This window comes from Chenopodium quinoa, unplaced genomic scaffold, assembly GCF_001683475.1.
Source record: "Chenopodium quinoa cultivar QQ74 unplaced genomic scaffold, ASM168347v1, whole genome shotgun sequence".
NCBI classification, from domain to species: domain Eukaryota; kingdom Viridiplantae; phylum Streptophyta; class Magnoliopsida; order Caryophyllales; family Amaranthaceae; genus Chenopodium; species Chenopodium quinoa.
Window position 1 is genome coordinate 939,962 of NW_018743919.1, and position 24,495 is coordinate 964,456.

Below are 24,495 nucleotides of genomic sequence, written 5' to 3' on the forward strand. Positions count from 1 at the left end.
TAGGTTTCAATTTGGGGTAGATTATCAAACTTTCAATGTAGGGTTTTGAATTTGGGGTTAATATAATATAATTCCAACATGCATTAGTAGTTTCTATTTGCTAATTTTACTCCCAATTTACATCGAATTCCCTCCAAAAAATTTCTCTTACTCTTCAATTATAAATTAGGGTTCTTAATTTGGAAGTAACAAAAAATTTGACGGAATCCGTCAACTGGTAATGGTAGCAAAATAAAAACTCAATATAAGCTAGTTATTCACAAATTCTAAAGTAAAAGGTAGTTGTTCGCAAAAGCGGTAACTTAAAAGGTAGTAGTTGACAAATAAACCCCTTGTGTTAATAATCAAGTTTGAGAAAAATTAGTTTAAATAAATTTTGTTTAAGATAAATTAGTTTTTTTATTTTATTTTTTTAATTTTTTTTATGCAAACGAGGGGAAGCTCAGAAAAAACAAGAAACTAAAACAAAACAAACTACGAGGGGATAAAACGTTGCGAAGCCACACCCACAACACCATTATGTAAAATACAACCTATAGCTAAATTAGTTGTGAATTTAGGATAACCCTTATTTATCCTAAAGTGAACATCTATGAACTAACTCTTCAAGTAAAAATAAAATTAAATTACGAAGCATTTAGTAAAAATGTTATAACCCGTAAAATTCATTATGTCAAAACACAAAGAATACAATGAATCAATAAAGTAAGATTAATATGTAAAAATCAATTTTAATCATTAGAATAAGTGAAATTAACAAAGTAATAATATATCTAATAATTTAGAGTGTTGCAAATTACAACAACAAACTATAGACCAAATGAGGTTTTGAACTTTTGATAATGCATTGGATTCTAATCTGAACGCTCCCTCCATCATTTGTAATTTGTAATGCTCTTGTCTGTTGTGTGTCTCATTCGGATTCAAGGTCTTGTTTAGCAAAATTAGCGTAACAGGTAGTTTTTAGTGGTTTAATAGTGAGTAGCTGTTAGAGTACCAAAACCCAACTATGGTTATAAACTTTCCCATTTGGACTACTTTACCCCCACAAATACAAAAATCCCACAAAACCCCCTTTAATAGTTCCGTTGCAAGTTTCACCTTATCACTTCATACTTCCTACAACCTTCAACCTTCAACCTTCAACAATGGCAACACTCTCATTCTCTCTCCTCCCCAAAACCCTTCCAATTATCCCTTCATCACAACCCCTTAAACCCTCCATTAATTCTCCCCATCATCCCTCAATCTCTCTCCTCTCTCTTCGCCCACAATCATGGAACCCAAATCAAACCACCCCACATTCCAGAAGCTTCGCAATTAGGGCTGCTGTTGATGGGGATTACTCTTCTAAGAGAAGCAACAGCAACAATGGTGAACAGAGAGAAACGATAATGTTACCTGGCTGTGACTATAACCATTGGTTGATTGTTATGGAGTTTCCTAAAGACCCTGCTCCGACTAGGGAACAAATGATTGATACTTATCTCAATACTCTTGCTACTGTTTTGGGAAGGTTTGTTTCTTTGTTTTATTGTTTAATTTGATTAAATTGTTTTGATTTCTTGGTTTTAATTGAATTTTGAGTTGGTAATTTAATTGATGTTTGGGGTGAACTCATTTATGTTGAATAAATGCAGAAATTATGTTACTTTTCAGGTTTTGGGTTTGATTTAAATGTTTATGGGATTTAATAGATATGGAGTTTCTAGACCATGATTGTACTGCTGGTTTTGAGAAAATATAATGGTAAATATCTTGTGTAAGCTTTATTCTTTATTCTTGTAGCTGAAATCCGGCCTTTATGTTGATTATAAGGAGAAATTATTTGTCTTTTTCCGATTCGGGTTTGGTTGAAAAATTTGAAATGTTTAGGGAATTCAATAGAATTGGAGTTGCTATACCATGATTGTTCTTCTCATTTAGAAAAAACTTAATTGTATATATCATGTATAAGCTTGTTGGGCCTACATGTTAATTTTAAGGAGAAATTATGTGCCTTTGGATGTTGGAATTCAATTGAATTGTAGTTGCTTTCTACTCATGTGGAGAAAAAATTATTCCCGCTGTTCCAATTCACTTACCCCATACCCATTTGTGTAAATTTATGCAAGTGAAAATGTAAAGGGAGAAAAGTTCTCATAAAGGAAATGAAGCATGTAAATTAGGACATCCAAAAAAGGAAAATAAGGCAAGTGAAATGAGACGGAAAAACATGTAATAATCATGGGCTAAAAGAATGATTTAGTTGGCGGTTTATTGTTGGACTGGGAATGATGTGTAATATGGAATATTGGAAGGAGGTTAGGATTGGTTAACTAACCAAAGGCTTTGTAGAGTAGACAATTGAGAGTTAAAAATCAAGTGTTTTTAAATTCAGTTAGTGAAGAAGTTGATGCTGGTGAGTATAATGTAGTTCGCTTGCTCTTTTTGTTTCGAATGGTAGATGGAAATATTATATGAGAGCCTGGGAGGTGTTGCCCCTTTATGTTGCCAAACTGTGGACAAGTGGTGATGTCTTTTTGAAGTGAATTGATGTTGTGAGAATAAAGGTTTCTTACTGTTAGAAGAATTATGAAACAGCCACCTGCACCATTTTAGCCGAAATGCTGAATACATATAAGAAGGAGAGGCCTGCTAGTGGGGGGCTTCAAATGCAACAATTAACCGAAATACAAGAATAAGTCTAACTAGGCCCCTGCCTATGGCGAATTTGGTAGTGGGGGTTTCAAATGCAACAATTAAGAAGGAGAGGCCTTGCTGTTGACACATTTCACTGAATCATTTCAATTTAAGTTGAATGTTTCCCAACTTTTTCTGTGGATGTGATTAAGATGGAACAAAATTTACAAATTCTAAGAAAAAGGATAGTTTTCCATGGTTGGTTATTATAGTACATTCTCGTCCTGGTTATATTTGTTCATGCAGTAGATGGGCAATTGAACATGGCAAGAATTAAATGACTCGATTAATTAATCAAAGAGGGGAAGGGGAAGAGAGAGAGAGAGAGAGAGAGAGAGAGAGAGAGAGGAGGGGGGGAATGTGCTAAATGCGCATTCGTGGGTTGCTGTACATTGGTCTAAGGCAAATGCTGCATGTATATTCAGTTTAGATATTCAATTACTCTGTTTAGTTATTTTAAAGGACAATAAAGCTTGAGTGTTTCAGGGAAGCGATTTTTGAAGCTTTTGCTTTACATATTTATTTGATTATACTAGTCTGATAAGACAGTTGATTGACTGTTTCCTTTTTGACGCTCCAGCATGGAAGAGGCAAAGAAGAACATGTATGCTTTTAGTACCACAACCTACACTGGTTTCCAATGTACAGTAGATGAAGAAACATCTGAAAAATTCAAGGGTAAATGGTGCAATATTAAAATTTTATGTTCCCCTGTAGTGCATGTGAAACTTTGAAGCTGTTGTTAATTAGCTAAGTATTCAACCCTTCATTCTGCAGGATTGCCAGGAGTTCTGTGGGTGTTGCCTGATTCTTACATAGATGTTAAAAACAAGGATTATGGAGGTACACTCCCTATTCTGATTTATGAGGAATATTTTGTTTGTGACTATACCGTGACAAGTTTTCTCACTTCCTTGAAATGTTTGTCTCAGGGGACAAGTATATCAATGGTGAGATTATTCCTTGCAAGTATCCCACATATCAACCTAAGCAACGCAATACTTCTAAATATGAGAGTAGAAGGTATGAGAGACGGCGAGATGGTCCCCCTGGAACTGCTCCCAGAAAACCAAGACAAGAAAGTGCACCCTCTGAATCAGCCTCCTCATAAGGTTAGGAAGTGGAATTGTCTATGATCCTATCTGTCTATGAATTTTGAAGAAGTTTCTTATGCATGTGGAAAAGAATCACTTGATAATGTGTTTGATTGACAATTATATTCTTAATCCTACCTCCTGTTTATGAACTACTTCTAGTTATGACAACTGTTGTTTAATGATTCAAATATAATCTTTGATCTAGGTTGGCTATAATGTGAAATGACATAGCTTATGGAGAGATTGGTTGCATCTTGCTGAATGTCGATGAGCAGTCATGCGTGCACGGTCAAGTATAGCTTTACACTGCTTATATGGTGAGGGTGTATTGCAACATGAACAGCCTTTTATTGTAAGGCCACAAAGCTTGCAAAGTAGTCCACTTTTAGAATCAGAGCCGTTGATGTAAGAATATGACATGTAGGAGTCTCTTTGACGGTGCTTACAAGAATTTTGTGATAGCTCTTTGCTCTTGTTTGCTGTCAAATAGACAGTACATTTTGTTTCAGACTAAAGCATGTTTTCATCATTAGTCATTTGTGGTTGTACATCAGGCATATGACCTCTTAAGTTATCGTCTCCACACAGTAGACTCGTGGCATTGGATATTTGACGAACACGAGGGAGGATGTATGCAATTTATGTCCTGGCCCTGTATACTTAGCTCTGGTCTTATTGTTTTAGTCTCATGCTAGGCAGGTAGTATAGCTGATCATAGACTGGGCTGGGTAAAAAGTTATGCCTGCTTTGGTAGTATTGAGTTGGGCTAAATTATAGCCCATACTCAAAAGATTATCTACACATTAAGCCATTTTGAGAATTGAAAAATCAAAAGTACTTTTTCCAATTTTCAAAATACCTAATATTGCACAAACCTCAAAGATTATGGATTTATAAGTGTGAAAAACATGTTTTGTCTAATAATAAAAATAAAAGGTGGAGAAAATATTTGAAAACTTGTTTTTGGTCAAATAAAAACTGTAAATTCACAATGATAACAAATCTAATTGGTATCCTTAACTATAAAGAAATAACTTGAAATAGCACAGATCTAAATAACTTGTTTTCAAATAAAAATTTCATTTGTATTTTGCACCAGATTTGATAAGAAGGCGAATATAGTATTAAGATTGTTAAGTTTGGTTGATAACAAATGAAAATAAAAATCAAATTACTGGGTTTTGACTGGTTATTTGTGAATAAAGGTGAAAAATAACGGGGTTTAATCGATTACAAGTGAATTAAGTACATAGAAATGAAAAAAGATTTTTTTATTTCGGAATAAGAGCTCTTAGGTAGTGAATTTAGATTATTATTTAATTATTTTAGGATGGAAGGGGTATGTAATTCAAAATCTTGACTCCCTAAGTCTCAAATAAAGATGAGATCCGGATGGTTCTAGAATGAAATGCAAACCATATTTTGTTATATGAAAGCAAAAGATACCAAAACACTCCATATTCTTTGTAACGGGTGTAGGACCAAAGCTTATTATTTTGATATTGACTTCTCAACCATGATCATTATAGAATATAGATGCATTACATTATCTTTTTCAATGCCCATAAAATTTGCTTTCCCTAATAAATGATGCCAAAATAAATACAAGTATAAAATAATAAACTTAATCAGAAAATCCTTTAATTCCTATCAAATAATTCCACTTTTATTATTTATAAACTAGAGACTCCTTGAAAATTTAAGGGGGCTTTTTAAATTAATTACAATAGCATATTAAATCCGTATCAAAAGGATATTTTTGAAACTCTTCGAGGACTTTATGGGGAAGAATTCACGGATCTCAAGGATTAAATCAGGGCATTTTCGAGTTTTTATGGTTGTGAGATGTAAATTTTACCTATAAGTGTAAAAATTCGGAGTTTTCAAAAGGAAATGCCAAAAATACTCCATATAGTCCATAAAAGACAAGTAGATAAGAATTGAGGGGATGTAACCTTAGTGAACCTCACTACTAAAAGTTACATGTCTAAGTTTGGTGGAAAACTTCTTTTCTAGAGTTTTCATCAAAAGACTAAGATTTCATCTAAACTATCAATGGCATACTTCAACTACCCTTCAAATTACCCTGAATATATTGGTAATTATCAGTATTATGATCAGTATTACTACAATAATTACAATCTTGATTACAATAATCAAGAGCAAAGGTATGTTCATCAATATTCTGATTCTGAATTTTATGGAAATGCATATCAGCAAGCTTTAACTCCATCTTTAGTAGGTTATTATTACTCTAATTATCAGCCTGAATCTGTTTAAACTAAAGATGCAAGTTTGAGTGAAAGTGGTGATTATTATGATCATGTTATAACTCAATATGTTGTTTCTTATAATAATAACACTACTGCTGAAGCTGAAGAAGGTACTGATGCTGTAGTTTTCGACGAAAAAGATTCGAACCCGAAACCATTTCATGGAGGTTATGATATTAATGAGAAGTATGGGAAGCCTTTACCTCCTTCAGAAGAAATTTGTTATCCATCTACTAAACCAGATTCGAATAAAGCTCAAACTTTGGGTGATTTTTCTTATGGTTCTGTTCCTTCTCCTTATGTTAATGGGGTTAAAAATGATGTTGGGAGTGATGGTGAGGCAAAGCAAAGTAATGGGGTTGTTGATAGTAAGGTGATCCAAGAGGAAAATCCCTCGGATTTCGAGGATGAAGATGAAGAATTCGACGATGAAGATGAAGATGAATTTTATGAAGAAGATGAAGAGGAAGAAGAAGGATTAGGAGAAAAGCAAGATGTTCTGGTTGCTAAGGAAGGTGTTAATGAAGCAGAACCAAAACAAAGTGATGTGATCATTCCTAGCAAGGTGATCCAAGAAGAAAAAACCCTGGTTTTCGAAGAAGAGAAAGGAAAAGGAGGAGAAAAGCAAGATGAAGTGAGTAAAGAACCATCTAAAATTGGTCCAATTGTACCTTTAATTGATGCAAGTCATGCAAAAGAAGCTCAAGATGTTAAGGGTGATGCAAAGCCAAAAGATGGAAGCATTGTTAATGAGGCTATCCAAGAAGAAAAGGCTTTGGACTTTGAGGATGGATTCGAAGAGGAAGATAAGGAGGTAGAAGATGAAATCGAGGGCGGTGTCATAGGTGATCAGGGAAGTAAAGAGGAGGAATATGGTAATCAAGTAAGGCGGCAGATACCGCCGGGTTATGGTATGGAAGCCATAGACCTTTGTGAAGGAGTATTTGGTGGTTATTTCCCCTGTTTGTGGAAGAGAAATCAGAGGATTTATAATCATCAAAGAGATGGTAATGATAACACGAGTGATTATGATTATTGTTGGAAAGAAACTGCTGAGTATCTGTTTGGGAATCCGAATCCTTATGGCGGAACCATGCCTGAGAAAGGAAGTTATGGAGATCCTGTTTATAGCTATCACAGGCATTTCCCTCAGCAGCCTCTTACTGAACAAGTTCAGTATCATGGTGGAAATTCTTCTTGGATGTATAATTCAAGGCATTATTATGGTTAGTACTCGTATAAATTGAACATACGTTCTAATGCGAGAGTTGATAAGATAATCACTGAGATTTGTGAATAATGTTACGTATAAGTGTTATATTGTACTTTTTCCATTGGATCAGAATGAAGTATGGGGGATATTTGGGGTGTGCGTTTGCATTATACACATATCTCAGTGATTAACTACTCTGTTGTGTTCATCCTCATCGTTATGCTAGTTATTTTCTTATGCTAATCATGATAATAGGCATATGTGATCATGTGAAATACGGGGTTTAACAAACAACCCTTTTGATGAAGACTATACTTAATCGTTGAGTGTATAAAATAAGGAGTTTGATGCTTAGTATAGTCGTAATAAACATATCTTCTGTTGCCTAGTTTATGTCTTTGTGAACTTTCAGTTGTAAATTATGCATAATTGTGATAGTAAGTCTAAAATAAAGGCTTAAATTTGCTATACTTGTGCACAATGCCACAGTGTGATCTACTGAATGCAATATTTATGCTGAATCTGAGCAAGAAAGATGCATTAAAATTTGTTTTATCAGTAATTTAGCAGTGAATAAAACAATGAGTTAACAATTTAGCAGTAATATCTTTGAATGATTTTCTTCTTCTTAACATATGATTGAGCCCTTTAGTTGTTCCTCACTACTAAAAGTGTTCTTATAGAGGACGCGGAAGTAATCAATGATTCTATAGCGATATAGCCAAGATCAATAATACACCGAAGAAGTTTATCAAATCTGAAATTACTTGAAATGATCCTCAACCCTACATATGTGTATGAATGTATAATTTATGATTGAAACATTTTCCAGTGCCTAACAAATAATTGATGTGGGAGTATAATCTGTAAATAATAGAACCAACAAGCAAGGGTAAATACAAATTCAGGAATTAATGCTGTAAATTTCAACCAGCACTTTGAAAAGTCTTATCTATATAGCCCATAACTTAGTCTAATAAGGCAGGAGAAATTGGTTCATAATGCGTTGTAATTTTTTTCCTTTGTTAATAAATACTGGCAAAAAAAAATATGTTGAAAATTTAATGTAAATCAAGAGTAATGATTTTTTCTAAGGCAGTATTCATCAAGTCATAGCATATTTAGTTGATAGGACATTATAAGTACCATAATGCAAGACCTCAGATAATTCAATTATTTGGGAAAAAAAAAAATGAAGGTCGTCTATACACCTTCTTTACATGATCTTCCTCTGTTTCAGAATATACGATACAATCAACTTTGCATACATGCCAATGCACTAGTTTGACTTTATTTTTATATAATTAAATATTAATGAAAATTATTTTTAAAATTATATTATGAAACTTTATATTAATTCCTATCTAATAACATATTTTATAATCAAATATATTTTTATTATGTTAGTAAAAAATTATGGTCAAAGCTAACATATAAATAGTGAAAAAAGTCCAATATCCCACATATTTTGAAACGGAAGGAGTAATTATTTTACATGGGTACCAGAAATTTAACACTAATTTAATGTGTTTGGTAATACGTAATTTAAGTGTGAGGCCAATGCATTGCCCATTGAGGCTAAGCATGTGAGCTTTAACGGTCTGTTTGATAGCCGACCGATTATTAATAGTAGAACTAAGATATATTAAAGCATAATTTAAAAAAGTAATATGCAAATGTCCATTTGTACACATGCAATACTCATCTTCAAACTTACTACTACGGAGTATGTTTTTCTTCGTAAATGTCTACTAACATCCAATACTACCCTCCAAGTTATAAATGAAAATTTAAGAAGTAGAAAAGATGATATGAGATGCAGTTAAAATTGTTTTTTCTTATAAATTTATATACAAATTCATTCTTATTACCTCAATAAATCATCGTTTATCAGTTACTAAATGGCCGTAAAGGGTGATTAATCTCGCCTAATTGGCTAAGCCAAGATTAACCGACAGAAATCGGTAGAGCTTGAGGCAAATGAGCACATTTAAGTGATGTAAGCTAATAAGTTACACAAGATGTGGTCTACAAAAAACGAATCAATTACAAGTATTAAAAGATATTGGTGTATGACATAAATAAGGCCAGTACCATCATAATCAGTTTCCAAATCATTGGATCAACTATCTAGTTTGCTTGGGCTTGAATATGTAGAGTTGGGCACAGCCCAACACGTCTTTCATGGTTTTTTATTTTTTATTTTTTATTTTTAGGAAAGTCTTTCATGCTTGTTTGAGTTATATAGTATAATTCAACATATAAAATTACTACTCTATCCACCAACAAAGTATTTGCTCCACATGAAAATTTGTATTGTTTAGATGATTTTTATTGTGGCATAGGCATAACCTTGTACTCTTGTAGCATTAATGCATCATAAGCATTTTTCGCATTTGGAGCCTTAGAGGTACTCCCTACTACCTATCTACCAAATGAGTGTTCGCTAATTAGGTAAGACTCTTATATATTATTTAAATCCTAAAGATTTAAGGTTCAAATCCTACCAAGTGATGAGGGTGCTTAGGGATAGGATCATAGGAATTCCTTGCCCTCCTCTCTATTTCCAAGTGCTTAGCCCACAAATACTGAATCAAAAAAATAGTAAAGGTTGAACTCTGATTAGAGTCCTTTTAAAAAATTAAAATTAAAATAAAAACTACACTTCATCCATTTTTTAAATACTAGTAATTAACATTTTTTAGAGTCCAAAGTCACCAACTTGGACAGATATTTGCTAAAGTTTTCGCAACATATATTTTCATTCTATCTAATAATATGAGTTTTCATGTGTTTATGATGAAAGGATGTGTCCATGACAAACAATCAGCCAAAATACTTAAGTGAAAAATGGAAATTCTAAACTTTTATGAGGCTAGATTCAATGTCATTTCATTTGTCCAATAAGGTTCAAAACATTTTGTTTAAGTTAAGAAAAAAATTATGATAAGGTACTAGATCGGGTTACATTCAAGTCTATCAAACTCTTTTGTCCAAATTTCACATGTGTATTTTCAAGATTTTGATCGATTTTAAGTAGATTCATATGATTTATCTTGCTAAGCCAAGCTCACGTAGGGTCAATTTTAATTTTGCATGACAATTTAATTTGTTCAAGCAAACGATAGTCTTTTCGTAGTTACACAAAAACATAACCTTTAATGCTTGGTTACAATTGATGACTAGGTCATAATTTGACGGCTACTATTAGTATCGCTTGCCTAAATACAAGTAAATTACCAATAAATATAGGAAGAATTTGCTAATTGTAGGAATGCAACTTGCAAGCTAATTACAAATTCAGACAAATTAAAGGTTTATGTACTAATTAATAATAGCAAGCGCACGCATAATATATATCATATGGATTAAGGGTCCATATATATAATTAGTTGAACTTAATCTAGGTTAATTAAGGTTCATTATATAATTCAATTATACAAATTACAACAAGCAAGTATATTCCAATAACGTCATATTCAACACAAGCCATGTGCAAAAAATAGATTTGAAAGAAGATTGTTTGGACCATTTAAAAACATAATTCTTCTATTTTCTTGTCTTTTTATTCAATTTCTCTGTCTAATTTTGTCATTAAGCTAAGTGTGGAACAAAGATGAAGCTGGCAAATGATAAAAATTTGTAATTAGTGGACCACCCCTAAACTATTTTTACATGTACAAGAATGGATTTGGCCTTGGTTTGGTCTAATGTGTGGCTAAATCAAATTATTATGTGTATGACCAAATTAAATATCAATAATGCATATTGATCATATTCCAAATGTGTAGTGGAAATATATTCACAATTAGGTACCGTTCACCTCACCTTATTTTTGCTGAACTGAAATTATTTTTACTGATTTTCTATTGTATTTCTTCTTTAAAATTGATTTTTACTGAACTGAAATTATTTTTGCTGAACTGAAATTATTTTTACTGAACTGAAATTAATTTTACTGAATATTATTTTTTTAAGGTGAAGTGAATAGGGCCTTAGTAATTAATAAACAAAAAATATTGTCATTGAAGCTTTTATTAAGTAAAGAAATTTTGTTCCAAAAAAAATTAAGTAACGAAATTAAGGATCAACTTTCCTTATCCTTAATTTGTAATGAAATATAAATTGTCGATGCCACCAAATTAAAGCTTGAATATCTACAATGGTTTTACATTTGTCTAGTATCAAGTATTATGTGATAATGATGTAAGTGATCGATTGATCAAATAAGGATTGATTGAGTGGAAATGCTTGCATTTATCAATGTAACCATGATGATGTCAGATCAAATAATTCTCTAAGTAGCTCTATATGGGGTGGGGAATATATATAATTAGGAATTCCTTTATCTTTCTCTCAATTAGCTTCACTCTCATCAAGGGGGTCTTGCTTGCTAACCTCGATTAGGTTAGCTCATGTAGGATTTTCGAATCAAGAGGAAGTTAGTTTTCCTTAACTACCAAAATACATAAATAAATAATTGAATAATGTATGTGATTGTGAATTATGTTGAAAATTATTGTAAATACTTACTAAACTAATTTATTTAGGTTAATGTCAGTTCGAGTTTTGGAGTATTTTATACAAATATATATCATATTATATTCCATCAAATTCATCGTTGATCATTCAAGTAGGGCAAATTTGCACCTTTCCTTAGTTATCAATTTGTGCACATGTTTTTGTCCAATGGCTTAATCAAATTAAATCCATTTCCCAATCTAGTCACGCTCTTGAATATCCTTGATTCATTAAGCTTGCATAGCGTTTAATATATATTAACGGGATTTAAAATTTTTAAGATATTATTTCATTTCATTATAAATCTATCACGCATGGAAATTAAACTAAAGAAAATATGCCTTCATCATCAAAATTGATAAGCATCCACTATATGGATGTTACAATATATCCTTAAAAAATGTTACATTTAAGAAGATGTCACGTTATCAATTAGTACAACTCGAGATTCATTGTACTAACTTAAGTACAACTTACGGAATGTGTGGCAAATGTTATAATCCAATGATGTTTATTTACCAATTTGTAAAATTCAATATTGTTCATTATACTAACTTACAGCTTACTGTCTTACTGAGAGTGTGACAAATGTTACAATATGTAGAAAGATGTTACATTTATTAATTGGTAGAACTCAATATTTATTGTACTAACTTATAGCTTGAGAAAAACGTGACAATATTACAATCCCTAAAGAGATGATTCGTTACCAATCGATACAACTCAATATTCACTGTACTAACTTACAGCTTACTAAAAGTGTGACAAATATTACAATTTTTAGAAGATGTTAAGTTATCAATGGATACAGTTCGATATTTACTGTACTATCTAACATTCTAACTTACAAAAAGTGTGACAAGCAATTGCAAAAGCCAATTTAAATGACTAAAGAAAATCGATTACTGAATGAGAGCCTTTTAAACCAAGCAATTACTACCAATATTTAATGAAAGCTTGCTTGCCTAGCCATCTTATGTATGATCCTTGTGAAGCTACCGTTACATAATCATATAATAGCATGAGTTTCCTCACTGTGGTGTGATGACGTAGTAGAATGACTGGGATCCTTAACATTATTTCAAAAAATGCATTTATTAACTTATATAATCACTGTGATTTCTTTCACATTATAGGGGAAATATAATTGGCTTATAGAAAATCGAAAAAGTTAGCCTAGAATCATCCAATGCTATTTGTTTCTATATCCAATATGATTCCTTTCCATCACTGGCTCTTTTGTAAAACAGAGAAAACGTTTAGCTTCTGACCTTCTTTAACATAGCCAATTAGAGAGTACACGTTTTTCTCTCTTCTTGTGCACAAGTAACATTCACATGTTTCGGATGTAAACTAGTTACAGACTTGGCACTTGGCGATCCTCGTGTTGTAGCAAACACGAAATATATATGTACCTCCCTTTGTTACTTTAAGGATGGCTTTTACTGTCTTTAAAATATGTCTTACAAGACTAAATCCCGTGTCATACACGGTAATTTCACTATATTACTAAATAAAAAGAAAATATTATTTTAATAAAAATAATATGGACAAAATATAACTATAACATACATATTCTTCTTATTTTGCAAATATATAACAAAAAGATAGAAAAATGAAATATAACGAAAGAGTGGTTTAGATAAATGAATATATTAAAACTACATCTTAGACCATATGTAGGGGTGTCCATTCGGTTTTCAATTTTCAAATCCAATCAATTTGAATTTCTCACCAAATCCAATCTAAATTAAAATTCAGTTATTTGGATCCAATCCGGAAATCCAAATTAAAATACGTTGCAAATTTTTTGAAAAATGCAATAATAAAAATTCAATTCTTAAAAGTGTAGTTGTACACGATTAATACAAGTATTGAAAACATAGGTTTACATGATTAATAATAATATAATTATAAACATAGTTTAACATGATTAATATTAACAATACTTATTTATAAAATAACGGTTTCATATTTCGGTTATTTCGGTTTTTTGGATCCGAACAAGGGCAATTCGATCCAGACCGAAAATCCAAATTTTCAAAAAAATTCATCCGATCCAATCCGATTTAAAGTTCGGGTCCAATCCGAATTAAAAATTCGGTTTGGATGGGATTGGATTTCAGTTTTAATCCGAATAATGGATACCCCTAGGCCCTAACCATATGAGTATTTAAAAAATTCAATGATAAATTGGTATTTAAAAAATTCAATGATAAATTGGTATTTAAAAAATTCAATGATAAATTGGTGTGAAAAAAACACCACCAAGAAGTGACATGTGTCATTCCCGATGTCTGTTTTAGTATTGTATATATATTGATTGATTGATTATATTAATATCATCAATTTGATACAAAAAATAACTTCCTCCAATTTTCTTTTATTGCACCATAAGGACTTTTACTTTATTCACATACTTCCTCCGTGTTTTAATAAGTGTTACACTTACCAAATGCGGTCGTATTTTAATAAGTATTACACTTCCTTTTTTGACAAAAAACTACATTTTAATATTATATCTTTCTCTTTTCATGGTCCTCACCTAAACCCACTACTACTTTTTTATTATTTCTTTCCTCTCACATTCATTATTTTTCAATAAATTATTAACATAACTATCGTTCTTTTACAATCATTTAATACTCAAAATTCCCCACTTACCTCTTATTTTATTTAAGTCAATTAAATTGCCTAAAACAATGTGTCGGTCAAACTGTAACACTTATTAAAACACGGAGGGAGTAATTTTCTTCGACTGACCATCTTATATGATTTATCTGTAAAGAAAAACATAGCTATGTGTGATCTAGTTAGATTCGTCTTAAAATCTTCTTTTCAAATATCAACATTTTATAATTTTTACAAAAGTATGTATAATTAAAAGTAAGAAAAATTCCTTTTAATAATCCGAACTTTGCTTGATTAACTCTCAATAATCCTACTTTCATTTATTTTGCAATAATCCGAAATTTGATACAGGTTTTCCTCCACCAGTCCCAACCGGTCAAAATTGTAATAACATGTCACCTAGACACATGTCAACACATGATTAGTCTAAAATAATAAATAAAATTAAAAAAAACCACCATCCCTCACCCCTTCCCTTCCCCCAACGTACACCCAGCCCTAGCCCCACCGACAACCGGCTGGTGCGCCCCCTAACCCTTGAAAACAGCCGGTCGCCCCTTCCTATTCTCCAATAATGGTCGGTCAACCCACCTTATCCTTGAAACCACCTCCTCCCTTCCCCTTACCCCCGAAACCACCCTTTCCCTTCCCCCACCGTTGAAACATCATAAAACCCAACCCTGAAAACCACCTCTTTCCCCCACCCCAAAAACCACCCCTCGCCTCTTTTGGAGGGTTTTCAAGATTGTGGAAGGGAAGGGGGTGGGTTTCCGAGCTTGGGAAGGAAAGAGGTGGGGTTGGAGAGGTGGCAATTTGGGGGTGGTTGGCTAAGGAGGGCGGTGGTTTCGGGTTTAGGGTGGGAAGGAGTGGCCGTTTTTGGGGGTTAGGGGTGCTGGAGGTGGGAGGGATGTCAACTGCCAGTAGGGATGTCAGTGGGGCGGGTCAAGTAGGAGACTCGCCTCATCCCCGCCCCAGTGGGGCAGCGATGGGTCCCGGTTTGGTGGGTGGTAGGGCGGGGATAGGGATGAAAATCATACCCGCCATGTGGAGGGTGATGGGGCGAGGGTGGATTTTAGGTTGTACCCGCCCCGCCGCACTTCGTACCCGTCGCATCCCCACCCCATACCCACATCTATATATTTTAAAAAATAAAGTTGTATACTTTCTATTATTTTATATTTATATTAAAAAAGATTACGTAAAATAAAGTAGTAAATAACTAAATATAATATGTTGTAATAACTTAATATTAACAATGAATTTTTATTTTTATTTTTATTTTTATTGTAATCTATATTAGTATATTACGTAGTATTGTTGTATTTGGGAGGCGGGATTAGGCGGGTCTTGAGCGGGGAATAGATGGGGATGGATATCCAAGTGGGGGTGGGCGGGGATGGTTTTGGAATTGTACCCGTTGGGGCAGGGATGAGGACGAATTTTGGATCCACCACGGGGATGGGGATGGGGATAAGAATGTTAGGCGGGGATAGATGGGAAATCCAACATCCGCCCCACCCCGCCCCGTTGACATCTCTACCTGCAAGAGGGGGTAGGGGCTAGGCTGGGTGTTTCGGGGTGGTAGGCTAAGGAGGGCGATAATTACGGGGATACGGCTTGGGGAGGGGGGTGTCGATGGCGGTGGAGCATGGAGAGTAGTTGCCGGAGGTTTTTTTTTTTCAATTTATTTTATTTTTGGACTAATCATATGCTGCCCCGTGTCCTAGGTAACCTGTTAAATTGTATTGATGTAATAATCTGAACTTTGACATGGGTTTTCCTCCACTAGTCCAAATGACCAGTGACTTGATGACCCTTGTTAGCGGACCAAATTCTTCACCTTATTTGGTTGCCAGACTTATTTCGTATTATTTTAAATTTAACATGATATTAGAGTACGGGTTGCAACTCTCATCTAAAGTGGGTCTTTGATGCCAACTGGATAACAATACCAAGTTTCGTGTGAAAATTTAAGTTTATGGCTATATTCCTTTCACCTTATTTAAGGTGTTGAAAACTTTTTAAGTTTGCATAGGATCTTCCTATCTAATTATGTCTGTTTTTTTTTTTTTCTTAATTTGATCTAGTGTTTTTTTTTTTTAATGCTTTAAATTGTTACGAGTACATACATTTATAATCTAATCTAGTTTGGTTAATCATTCTAGTCTAGTCATATATTTTTGGTTCTAATCTAGTTTGTACCTAACAAAATTAAGATTAAATTAAAGTGAAGAGAACAAAGATTACTAAGTACTAAGAATAAGGTGAAGAGAAGAAACGAGACTCCATATAATTTTGAGTTACTGAATATACATAGGCAAATTATGCTTGATTAAATACTAATTTTTCACATATAACTTGAAAACAACTGACTACTTTTATATATAGCATGCATCAAAAATAGAATTAGACAATTAATTAAACTATAATCTTGATTTGAATCTTGTTCTACGTACAACATTTAAAATTAACTTGATAATATCTTATATACTTATAAATTCATATTTATCTAACATATGATAATTATTCATTTCATTTTATAATTTATATTATATTTTATCTCACACTTTAATTTATATCTCAAATTTCGAAAGATGTACCAATAAAATCATTATTTTAAATGGCTAAACATTAAGTAATTCAAACTAGCTAGTTTTAATTTAAACCGTTAGATTGTAAAAGTGAATTTCAAATCGAATGGTGCATGAGTCAAATTAATTAGGGTATTGGCTAGCGCCGTAAAAAATTTCCTTATTGAGAGAAGCTTACAACTATAAATTAGATAACCCTAAGAAGAAAAAATAATTCACCAGCCGCAAACTCTAGTTTTCTTTAAAATGCTCCTAACTAATCTAAAGTTGTGTCAATTTCTCTCTACCACTAACCTCAAGCTTCCTCTAGCCTTTTGTTAGCCAAATTTTTCAATCAACTAAGCATTTTTAAAGAATTAGGTTTGAAGGATGGAAAATTCAATCTCATGATTTAAACTATGAATTTTATCTATTTTACATTTGAGCCTTAATAATCGACCATTGCATTACTCTTCAATCAAAATTAATTTGATGTTTTTGCCCAATGATTTGAATCATTCTGGGTTGCCTGTGATGTCTTTCACAAAAGATCTTTGATTTATAACCTTGGTCTCGATTTTAAACCCGTTGGTTTTGTTAGTGATCTAATCCCTTATCCCGGCTGAATGAAGGCCAAGTGGTTTCTTATTCCCCATTGAACGAACTCTTTATTAGAGTCATCAATTCCCTAATCGCTTCGTACCGTGCTTGTGCATCATCGGATCTTCACTTTATTTGGTAAGGTTTTTTCTCGGTCATAATTACATCTTCATGTATTTCAGACTATTTTGTTGTTGATTTTGGTAATTATAGATTATATATGAGATATTCTTTGTTTCTTTTTTGTTTTAAGTAATATATATATATATATATATATATATATATATCAACACTATTTTTTTTTGCACTAAAATTCATCCCAACTTATAACATAGACCAATTGAATTGACAAATTGTCCACCATAGTAATTTATTCACCAATTCGTCTTAGATCTAGGTTTGGGGTTAGTCTAAATAGGGAGGGGGGAAATATGATCTTGTTAATAAACTCAATATGTGATCCATTCAATTTAAATAAAATTTAGAAAATTCGATGGAATATCTTTCTTTTTTTTTTTTTTTTTTTTTTTTTTTTTATGCAGAGGTATATCATATTGGATATTTGAAAAATTTTGAATCGGATTTGGATTGCCTTGTAAAAGTCTAGGATATTCAAAATATCCAATCTTTCAAAAATAAATTCAAGGTATAAATATAATAAAATAAAATCCCCTCAGCTGCTCCCTGTCGGCGACCCCACCTCTCCTCCTTTCCCCGACCCTTAAACGACCCCCTCTCCTATTCCCCACCTCGAAAAGTCGCCCCCAAACTCTAAACCCTATCCCAAAACCACCGTAAGCAAAACCCTAAGCCTATTTAGGGTAGTTTTGGGGCAAGGGTTTGGATTGGGGGGCGTTTTGGGGTGGGGGAAGGGGATGGTAGGTTGATTTGGTGTTGAGGATAGAGGAAGGGTTGATTTGGGGTTGAGGATATAGGATGGGTTGTTTTGAGTAGGGGAAAGGGGGAGAGGGTGGGTGTCGTGGTTGGGGAAAGGGAGGGAGTCGCCGGCATGGGTGACTTGGCAACTAGGGGGTAATGAGGAGCTGGCAAAGGAAGGGGGTAGCTAGGGGGTTGGGTGGGTGGGTGGGGGAGGAGGTGGTCCTTTTTAATAAAAAAAAAAATTAAAAAAATTTAATTGTTAAAAAATTAATAATGATTAAGGGTTTTAATTAGATAATTATTATCTTTGATAGTAATAATACAGGATTACCAATGATAATAACATTTTTTTTTCAATTCACCAAAGAGAAAAATAAGAAGTTGAGTATTACGAGTACCAAAGATAATTTTCCAAAATAATATAATTTTAGTAAAAATAATTTATGTTAACAAAATCAATTAGATTTATTAAAAATTAAGTTTAGTAAAATAAGTTAGTCCACTAAAAATCAAGTAAGAGACCAAGGCCTTAGTCATGGTATTTTAGAGAAAAGAAATCTCCAACCTTAGCTTACCCTACCACCAAACTAGATCAAAGCAACCCAGACCCATATCCAAGTAATCCCACAACGCTACCCAAAAAACCAACCACCATCCCTCCCAAAAATCTAATCCAAGAGGGATTTATTTCGTTTTATAAACCACAAACCTTTATTAATGTTCCAATATATTTCCTCTATTTCAAAATAAATTCTCTGATCAAACTAGACACGTGTATCGATGTAAATGATTAACTAATAATATCTTTAGTTATCAATAAGTATATGTTATAAAAAAATTGATATTTGTAAATTACATATTGAAACGATTCTAACAAGTACCCAGATGACTATGTATTATTCTAATTTATAAATCATTAACATTTGGCTTATGTGAATAGTGCAAAAAGTCAAAATTGAATGGAGTATAAAAACTAGGAATGCAACAATTATTTTGATTTCCGTACTTCTTTCGTTCCTAATTTGATAACACATTTTGACTTTTGACACTATCTATAAACTTTTGACTAACTCTTGTGATTTATAGAAGAGTAATAATGCATAATTATTTGTGATCTTGTTAGATTCGTTTTAATGTATACTTAATTAAAATTCAATTTTTTTAAAAATTAATAAAATTAAAGATATTTTTAATTGAATTTTTACATTGACAAATATAATAAAAGAAACATGTCATCTAATTTGGAATGAAAGAAGTATAATTTCATTAATTTGGCCTGACCTGTTCTAATTAACTAATCAAGTATGCACCACTAATACAACACATGAGGTCGTGTTTAAAGGATGGTGGGCTCACAAATTATTTGTGAGCCCTCCAACCTTTATATACGACTCATCTTTCTATTTGATTTGTCCCCTACTCATTACTCGTAACTCTATTCCCTCAGCCAAAGATCTAAAAATCAACTCAAATAAGCCATTGTTCCTTCTCACTTCATCACCATGAACATATTGACCATTCTACCCCTAATTGACCTCCTTCTCCTCCTAGTTCTCAACCAACAATGCACCGTCACCACATCGTACTTATTATCAATCCATGATCTTCTCAATTTATGTTGCTACAATGTGCAAAGACAAAGACACTAAAACTGAAAATTTGAGAAGATCATGGATTGATAATGAGTACGATGCGATCACGGATTGATAATGAGTCTTTTCCTAAACAATCAACTCCCTAATTAAAGGAAAATGATAAATGAAGCCCCTAGTCTTAGGGTGCATAGTCCATACAAGAAGCTTAAAAATGAAATATTGATAATTATTAAGCATTATCAACACTATTGAACATATGATACTTTTTTGTAAATTTTAAAAAGTTTACCAAATTAGAAAATGAATTTAGTGCTTATTTGCAACCTTAATGTTAAGAATATTGTGGTTGCAAATAACCATTAAATAAATTATTTTTTAATTGATATAATTTAAAAATTTGTGATCAAATAATGTGTTAATCGGTGTTAATTATCAATCTTGATAAATCTTCATATTCATTTTTAATCTTTCCTCATATACGTGTTGCTCATAGGGTTTCGTATTTCTTTTCCATAAAAATAAAAAGGTATTGGCTACTGCCAAGACAGGTGAGTTGTGAATGGGTTTGGTTTGATTATGAAATATCGACACAAGTCTAATACAACATGACTTTTTTTTAGCTTGCTCTAAGCACAACTTAATATCATTCAACACGTGGAGACATAATGGGCTCCCAAATAGGGTCGTGTATAAAGGTCGGTGGGCTCAGGGTTCCCAAATAGGATCGTGTATAAAGGTCGGTGGGCTCACAAATAATATTTGGGAGCCCACCACCCTTTATATACGACCCATCTCCCCATTCTCTCTCCCCACTCATTAGTCATTTCCCATCACTCTATTCACTCAACCAAAAACCTCAAAATCACCAAATTTAAGAAGCTATGGTTTCTACTCAATTCTACTCCTCCCCCACCATGAAAACAATGACCATTATACCCCTGATCGTCCTCCTCCTCCTAACTCTCTCGACCGACATCGTCGTTGCATCGTACTCATTATCAATCCACGATCTTCTCAAGAGCCGAGGCCTCCCCGGAGGGCTCTTTCCAATGAATGTAAAGTCCTACACACTTAGCCAAAATGACTTGTTAGAGGTATTCTTTGACGAGCCATGTGAGGCTAAGTTTGAGACGTTGGTTCGATTCGATACCGTCGTAAGGGCTAACCTTTCATTTGGTGTTCTAAATGGTGTTGAAGGACTTAGCCAAGAAGAGCTATTTTTATGGCTACCGGTTAAGGGCATAATTGTCCAAGATCCTTCTTCGGGTGTCATTTTGTTTGATATTGGCGTTGCGCAAAAACAGCTTGCTTTCTCTATCTTTGAAGATCCTCAAGTTTGCAATCCTGATAGTAAGAATTCTTCTCCCTTTTTTTTTTTTTTTTCTCTTTTGTTTATTTAACTTTTATTGTTTTTCTTTTTAAAAAATTCATTAATTATTACTTGATAGAAGATGGACCAAAAAAAAATGGTTCATCTAATTATAAGCTTATTTAATTAATTCTTATATATTATAAAATTTTGAGATTTAACTAATTTATCATATGAATATATATTTGATGTGTGTGTGTTTTTATTTTTTATTTTTTAATGTGGTTAAAAAATTATCAACGTTGAAAAAATGTGTGATATATACCTTTTATTTAATATGGGCGTAAGTGAATATATTTTACTAAAGAACATACATTTACTAATATTAAATGTACCCGAGTAATTATATACATTTCAATTATTAGTTTAATTATTTTGGTTGAAGTGATTAGTTAAAGAAGAGCATGGGAATTAATTCATTAAAAAAAAAAGGTGAATTATTATTCGACTTACAACAGTGAACATGTTGTATATGAGTATTTAATTTGTTTTGAAGGTTTTTATTATTTAAAGTCAAAGGTAAGACCGAGTAAATATAGTACCTGAAGTTTGCCTAGTTTAATTTATTGAATAAGTGTTGAAAAGTAAATGCATGCTTAAGACACTAAACAAGGCTTTCCCTCTTGATGAAAATGATATAGTTGAGAGTATAAATTAGGATGGATGACTTCACTTGAATATTTATAATTTAATCAATCAATGCTTAATCAATAAAATATTGTGCTAGAAATAATAGTTTGGTTAATGATATTCATTTATTTTTATTGTAATTAAAAATCCAATTATGGCTTTAGAAATAATCATACGGCTATTCAATGTATTTTCACTTATTTTAAAGTAAACAAGTTTAGATGAAACAAGTGCATGAAAATAAGTTGGCCGACCAAAGTAACTTTTAATATGTTAAAATATTTTCAATTTCATGTAAATCAAGTTTATAAAATGTACTTATTACGCAAAAATAAGAGTATCGAATTCTAAATATCACCTTTTAAACTTTAACTAATTAAATTAGTTGATCATCCATCCTAAGCAAACTATGCACTTACAATATACTTTGTAATATACACATATGGCAATATAACATTTATGAAAAAAAATCTTTTGACCACCATTAAATGTGACACATGTAAATAATTTTGGTGACAGCTAAAAGTAATTATAATTCCTAGTCACAAACAAAAAATGTGAGTTGGTCAACATCGGTTATACAAAATTTACGAATAATTCATGTGCATTTTTTATGGTTATAAACCTTTTTAAAGTCATAGCTAGCAGCCTTATTAACAAGTAAAAATAATGTGCAAATTTGTTTTCCTATCGGTCCATTCTCTTTAATGTGGGACCGTCAAACGTTTATAATACAGGAATAATAATCAAGTTTATGTTATTTTGCGTTGTTATACTCGTGAATTACTTCACTTACATTGGGCCCTATTTTTCAGTTTTATTATGTGGGGCCCAAAATGGGAAAATACAGTGGGCTAATATATTACTACTTGTAAACTAGCATTAGGCTTTACATTTGTCCTTAACAAAGAAGTAATTAATATAATTAAATTATGTTTGAATCAAAAATATGTTTGTTGGTTTTAAAGTGGTAATATTGTAGATGAATTTATATCTAACAACTAATTGAATGTTCGGTTTGTTATTTTGAATTTCCGAGTTCATAATAAATTCACATGATTCAATCTACTTGTAATGCATTAAATTTATTCCTTGTAACGTAATGTTTTTAATAATTAGCAAGAAAGTAAATACTGAGTATAAAAAAATTAGATTTGAGCTACATCAATTGAGTTTTATTTATTTTTATTTTTATTATTTATTAACGTACACATCATAGTTGATCAAAGTATTTCAATTATTAGTAATCTATATTGTAATCATCCATAGTTATATTGAGATTGATGTGTATTGCCTTATACCTATGTATCGTAGTGTCCCAATGTTATGATCTAATCATTCGACAATATAGTTTATTAGTTACATGTAATGATACGTTGAGATAATAAGCCAATTATATTGCTTCTTGTTTATTACAGTATTACACTTTGTTAAGAGGTGACTTTTAATTGGTTTGGATGATATTTGTGATGTATTGAATGACTAATTTTGTTGTATATATGACGTGCTATCTTTTCTTTTGCTCATTTGAGAATTCCAAAATTATGATTTCTAACAATAATTATATAATTGTGATACAAAAATGCAGGTTCTTACATACAAATGCCACTTGGAAGGAAGGGGAGTGATCATAACCATCAATATCAGAAATAACAAATAGCTAATTTTCTCCATAATAATAATAAAGAATACAAATTTTGATGAGGTTCTAAAGTGAAGAAATTAGAGCCTTATAGGAAAAAAGTGGGGGTATTCATTGATTTATATATTGATAGGACAAAGGGTTGGAAAGAATCGAATGTTGGTGTTTTTTGTCGCAAAAATGTTTGTTCTATCAAGTAAAGAAATCATAGAAAATTTTAAAAAAGAAAAGTTTGTTTAAGGTTTTATGCTTGCTTAATCTTCTTTTTTGCTTAGATTAATAACTTTTAAAGGTTAAAGCATTTGAGTATAGATCTTCCTTTTAGGATTGTATTCTCAATTACAAGTTCAAGCATCAACTCCACCTGACTACAACAAAATCATAATTTGACACGTCCTTAGCCTTAAGTATATTTAATTCTTAAAAGCAATTTTTCATAATAAAAGAGTGATATAGGTTGATTCATAGATTAGTGTACATCGAGGTGGAAAATGAGTGGATCATCTAAGTTGAATAGAGTGAATTTTGTTCGTGTATGGTCATTTTTTTGACAATGAGTCATTGAGTTTAAGTCAAATATAAACTGGACATAATTAGTCTATAATGTAATAATAAAAAATAGTAATATTTTTTGGGAACACGATTAGCCTTATTATATCATTTTCAATCGGGTTTATTTGAAATAAATCAATATCACTTAGTCATGTACTTTTGGGTACAAATTAATTAATTAGACCTATATTAGGTTATTACTTGTATAAAATATTTATTTGATGTATTAAATCAACTAGCT

At 32.1% G+C, this 24,495-nt stretch overlaps 3 protein-coding genes across 3 annotated transcripts; all 3 read left to right on the forward strand.

Annotated features, from left to right (window-relative positions):
• Positions 1-1,081: 1,081 nt before the first annotated feature.
• LOC110687258 (DAG protein, chloroplastic-like) lies at positions 1,082-4,346 on the forward strand. Its single transcript, XM_021863885.1, has 5 exons — positions 1,082-1,516; positions 3,263-3,360; positions 3,460-3,525; positions 3,615-3,794; positions 3,985-4,346. Exons 1-4 carry the CDS (start codon positions 1,149-1,151, stop codon positions 3,791-3,793), a joined length of 711 nt encoding a protein of 236 aa, XP_021719577.1. The 5' UTR covers positions 1,082-1,148; the 3' UTR covers position 3,794; positions 3,985-4,346.
• A 1,488-nt stretch (positions 4,347-5,834) lies between these two features.
• LOC110687137 lies at positions 5,835-7,283 on the forward strand. The gene is made up of 3 exons (XM_021863756.1): positions 5,835-6,021; positions 6,067-6,420; positions 6,511-7,283. The coding sequence occupies exons 1-3, from the start codon at positions 5,835-5,837 to the stop codon at positions 7,281-7,283; spliced, it is 1,314 nt and encodes a 437-aa protein (XP_021719448.1).
• Positions 7,284-17,230: 9,947 nt separating this feature from the next.
• Positions 17,231-24,013, forward strand: LOC110687259. The gene is made up of 3 exons (XM_021863887.1): positions 17,231-17,725; positions 20,682-21,411; positions 23,649-24,013. The coding sequence occupies exons 2-3, from the start codon at positions 20,943-20,945 to the stop codon at positions 23,711-23,713; spliced, it is 534 nt and encodes a 177-aa protein (XP_021719579.1). The 5' UTR covers positions 17,231-17,725; positions 20,682-20,942; the 3' UTR covers positions 23,714-24,013.
• The last annotated feature ends 482 nt before the right edge of the window (positions 24,014-24,495 follow it).

Bases quoted from the DNA above. Each gene is read 5' to 3' on its own strand.
- LOC110687258 (XM_021863885.1), top strand. From the start codon at position 1,149: ATGGCAACACTCTCATTCTCTCTCCTCCCCAAAACCCTTCCAATTATC. The intron at 1,517-3,262 runs GTTTGTTTCTTT...TTGACGCTCCAG, and splicing joins CTTGCTACTGTTTTGGGAAG to CATGGAAGAGGCAAAGAAGA. The intron at 3,526-3,614 runs GTACACTCCCTA...TGTTTGTCTCAG, and splicing joins TAAAAACAAGGATTATGGAG to GGGACAAGTATATCAATGGT.
- LOC110687137 (XM_021863756.1), top strand. From the start codon at position 5,835: ATGGCATACTTCAACTACCCTTCAAATTACCCTGAATATATTGGTAAT. The intron at 6,022-6,066 runs GTTATTATTACT...TTTAAACTAAAG, and splicing joins TTTAACTCCATCTTTAGTAG to ATGCAAGTTTGAGTGAAAGT. The intron at 6,421-6,510 runs GTAAGGTGATCC...TTTATGAAGAAG, and splicing joins AAGTAATGGGGTTGTTGATA to ATGAAGAGGAAGAAGAAGGA.
- LOC110687259 (XM_021863887.1), top strand. From the start codon at position 20,943: ATGGTTTCTACTCAATTCTACTCCTCCCCCACCATGAAAACAATGACC. The intron at 21,412-23,648 runs GTAAGAATTCTT...ACAAAAATGCAG, and splicing joins TCAAGTTTGCAATCCTGATA to GTTCTTACATACAAATGCCA.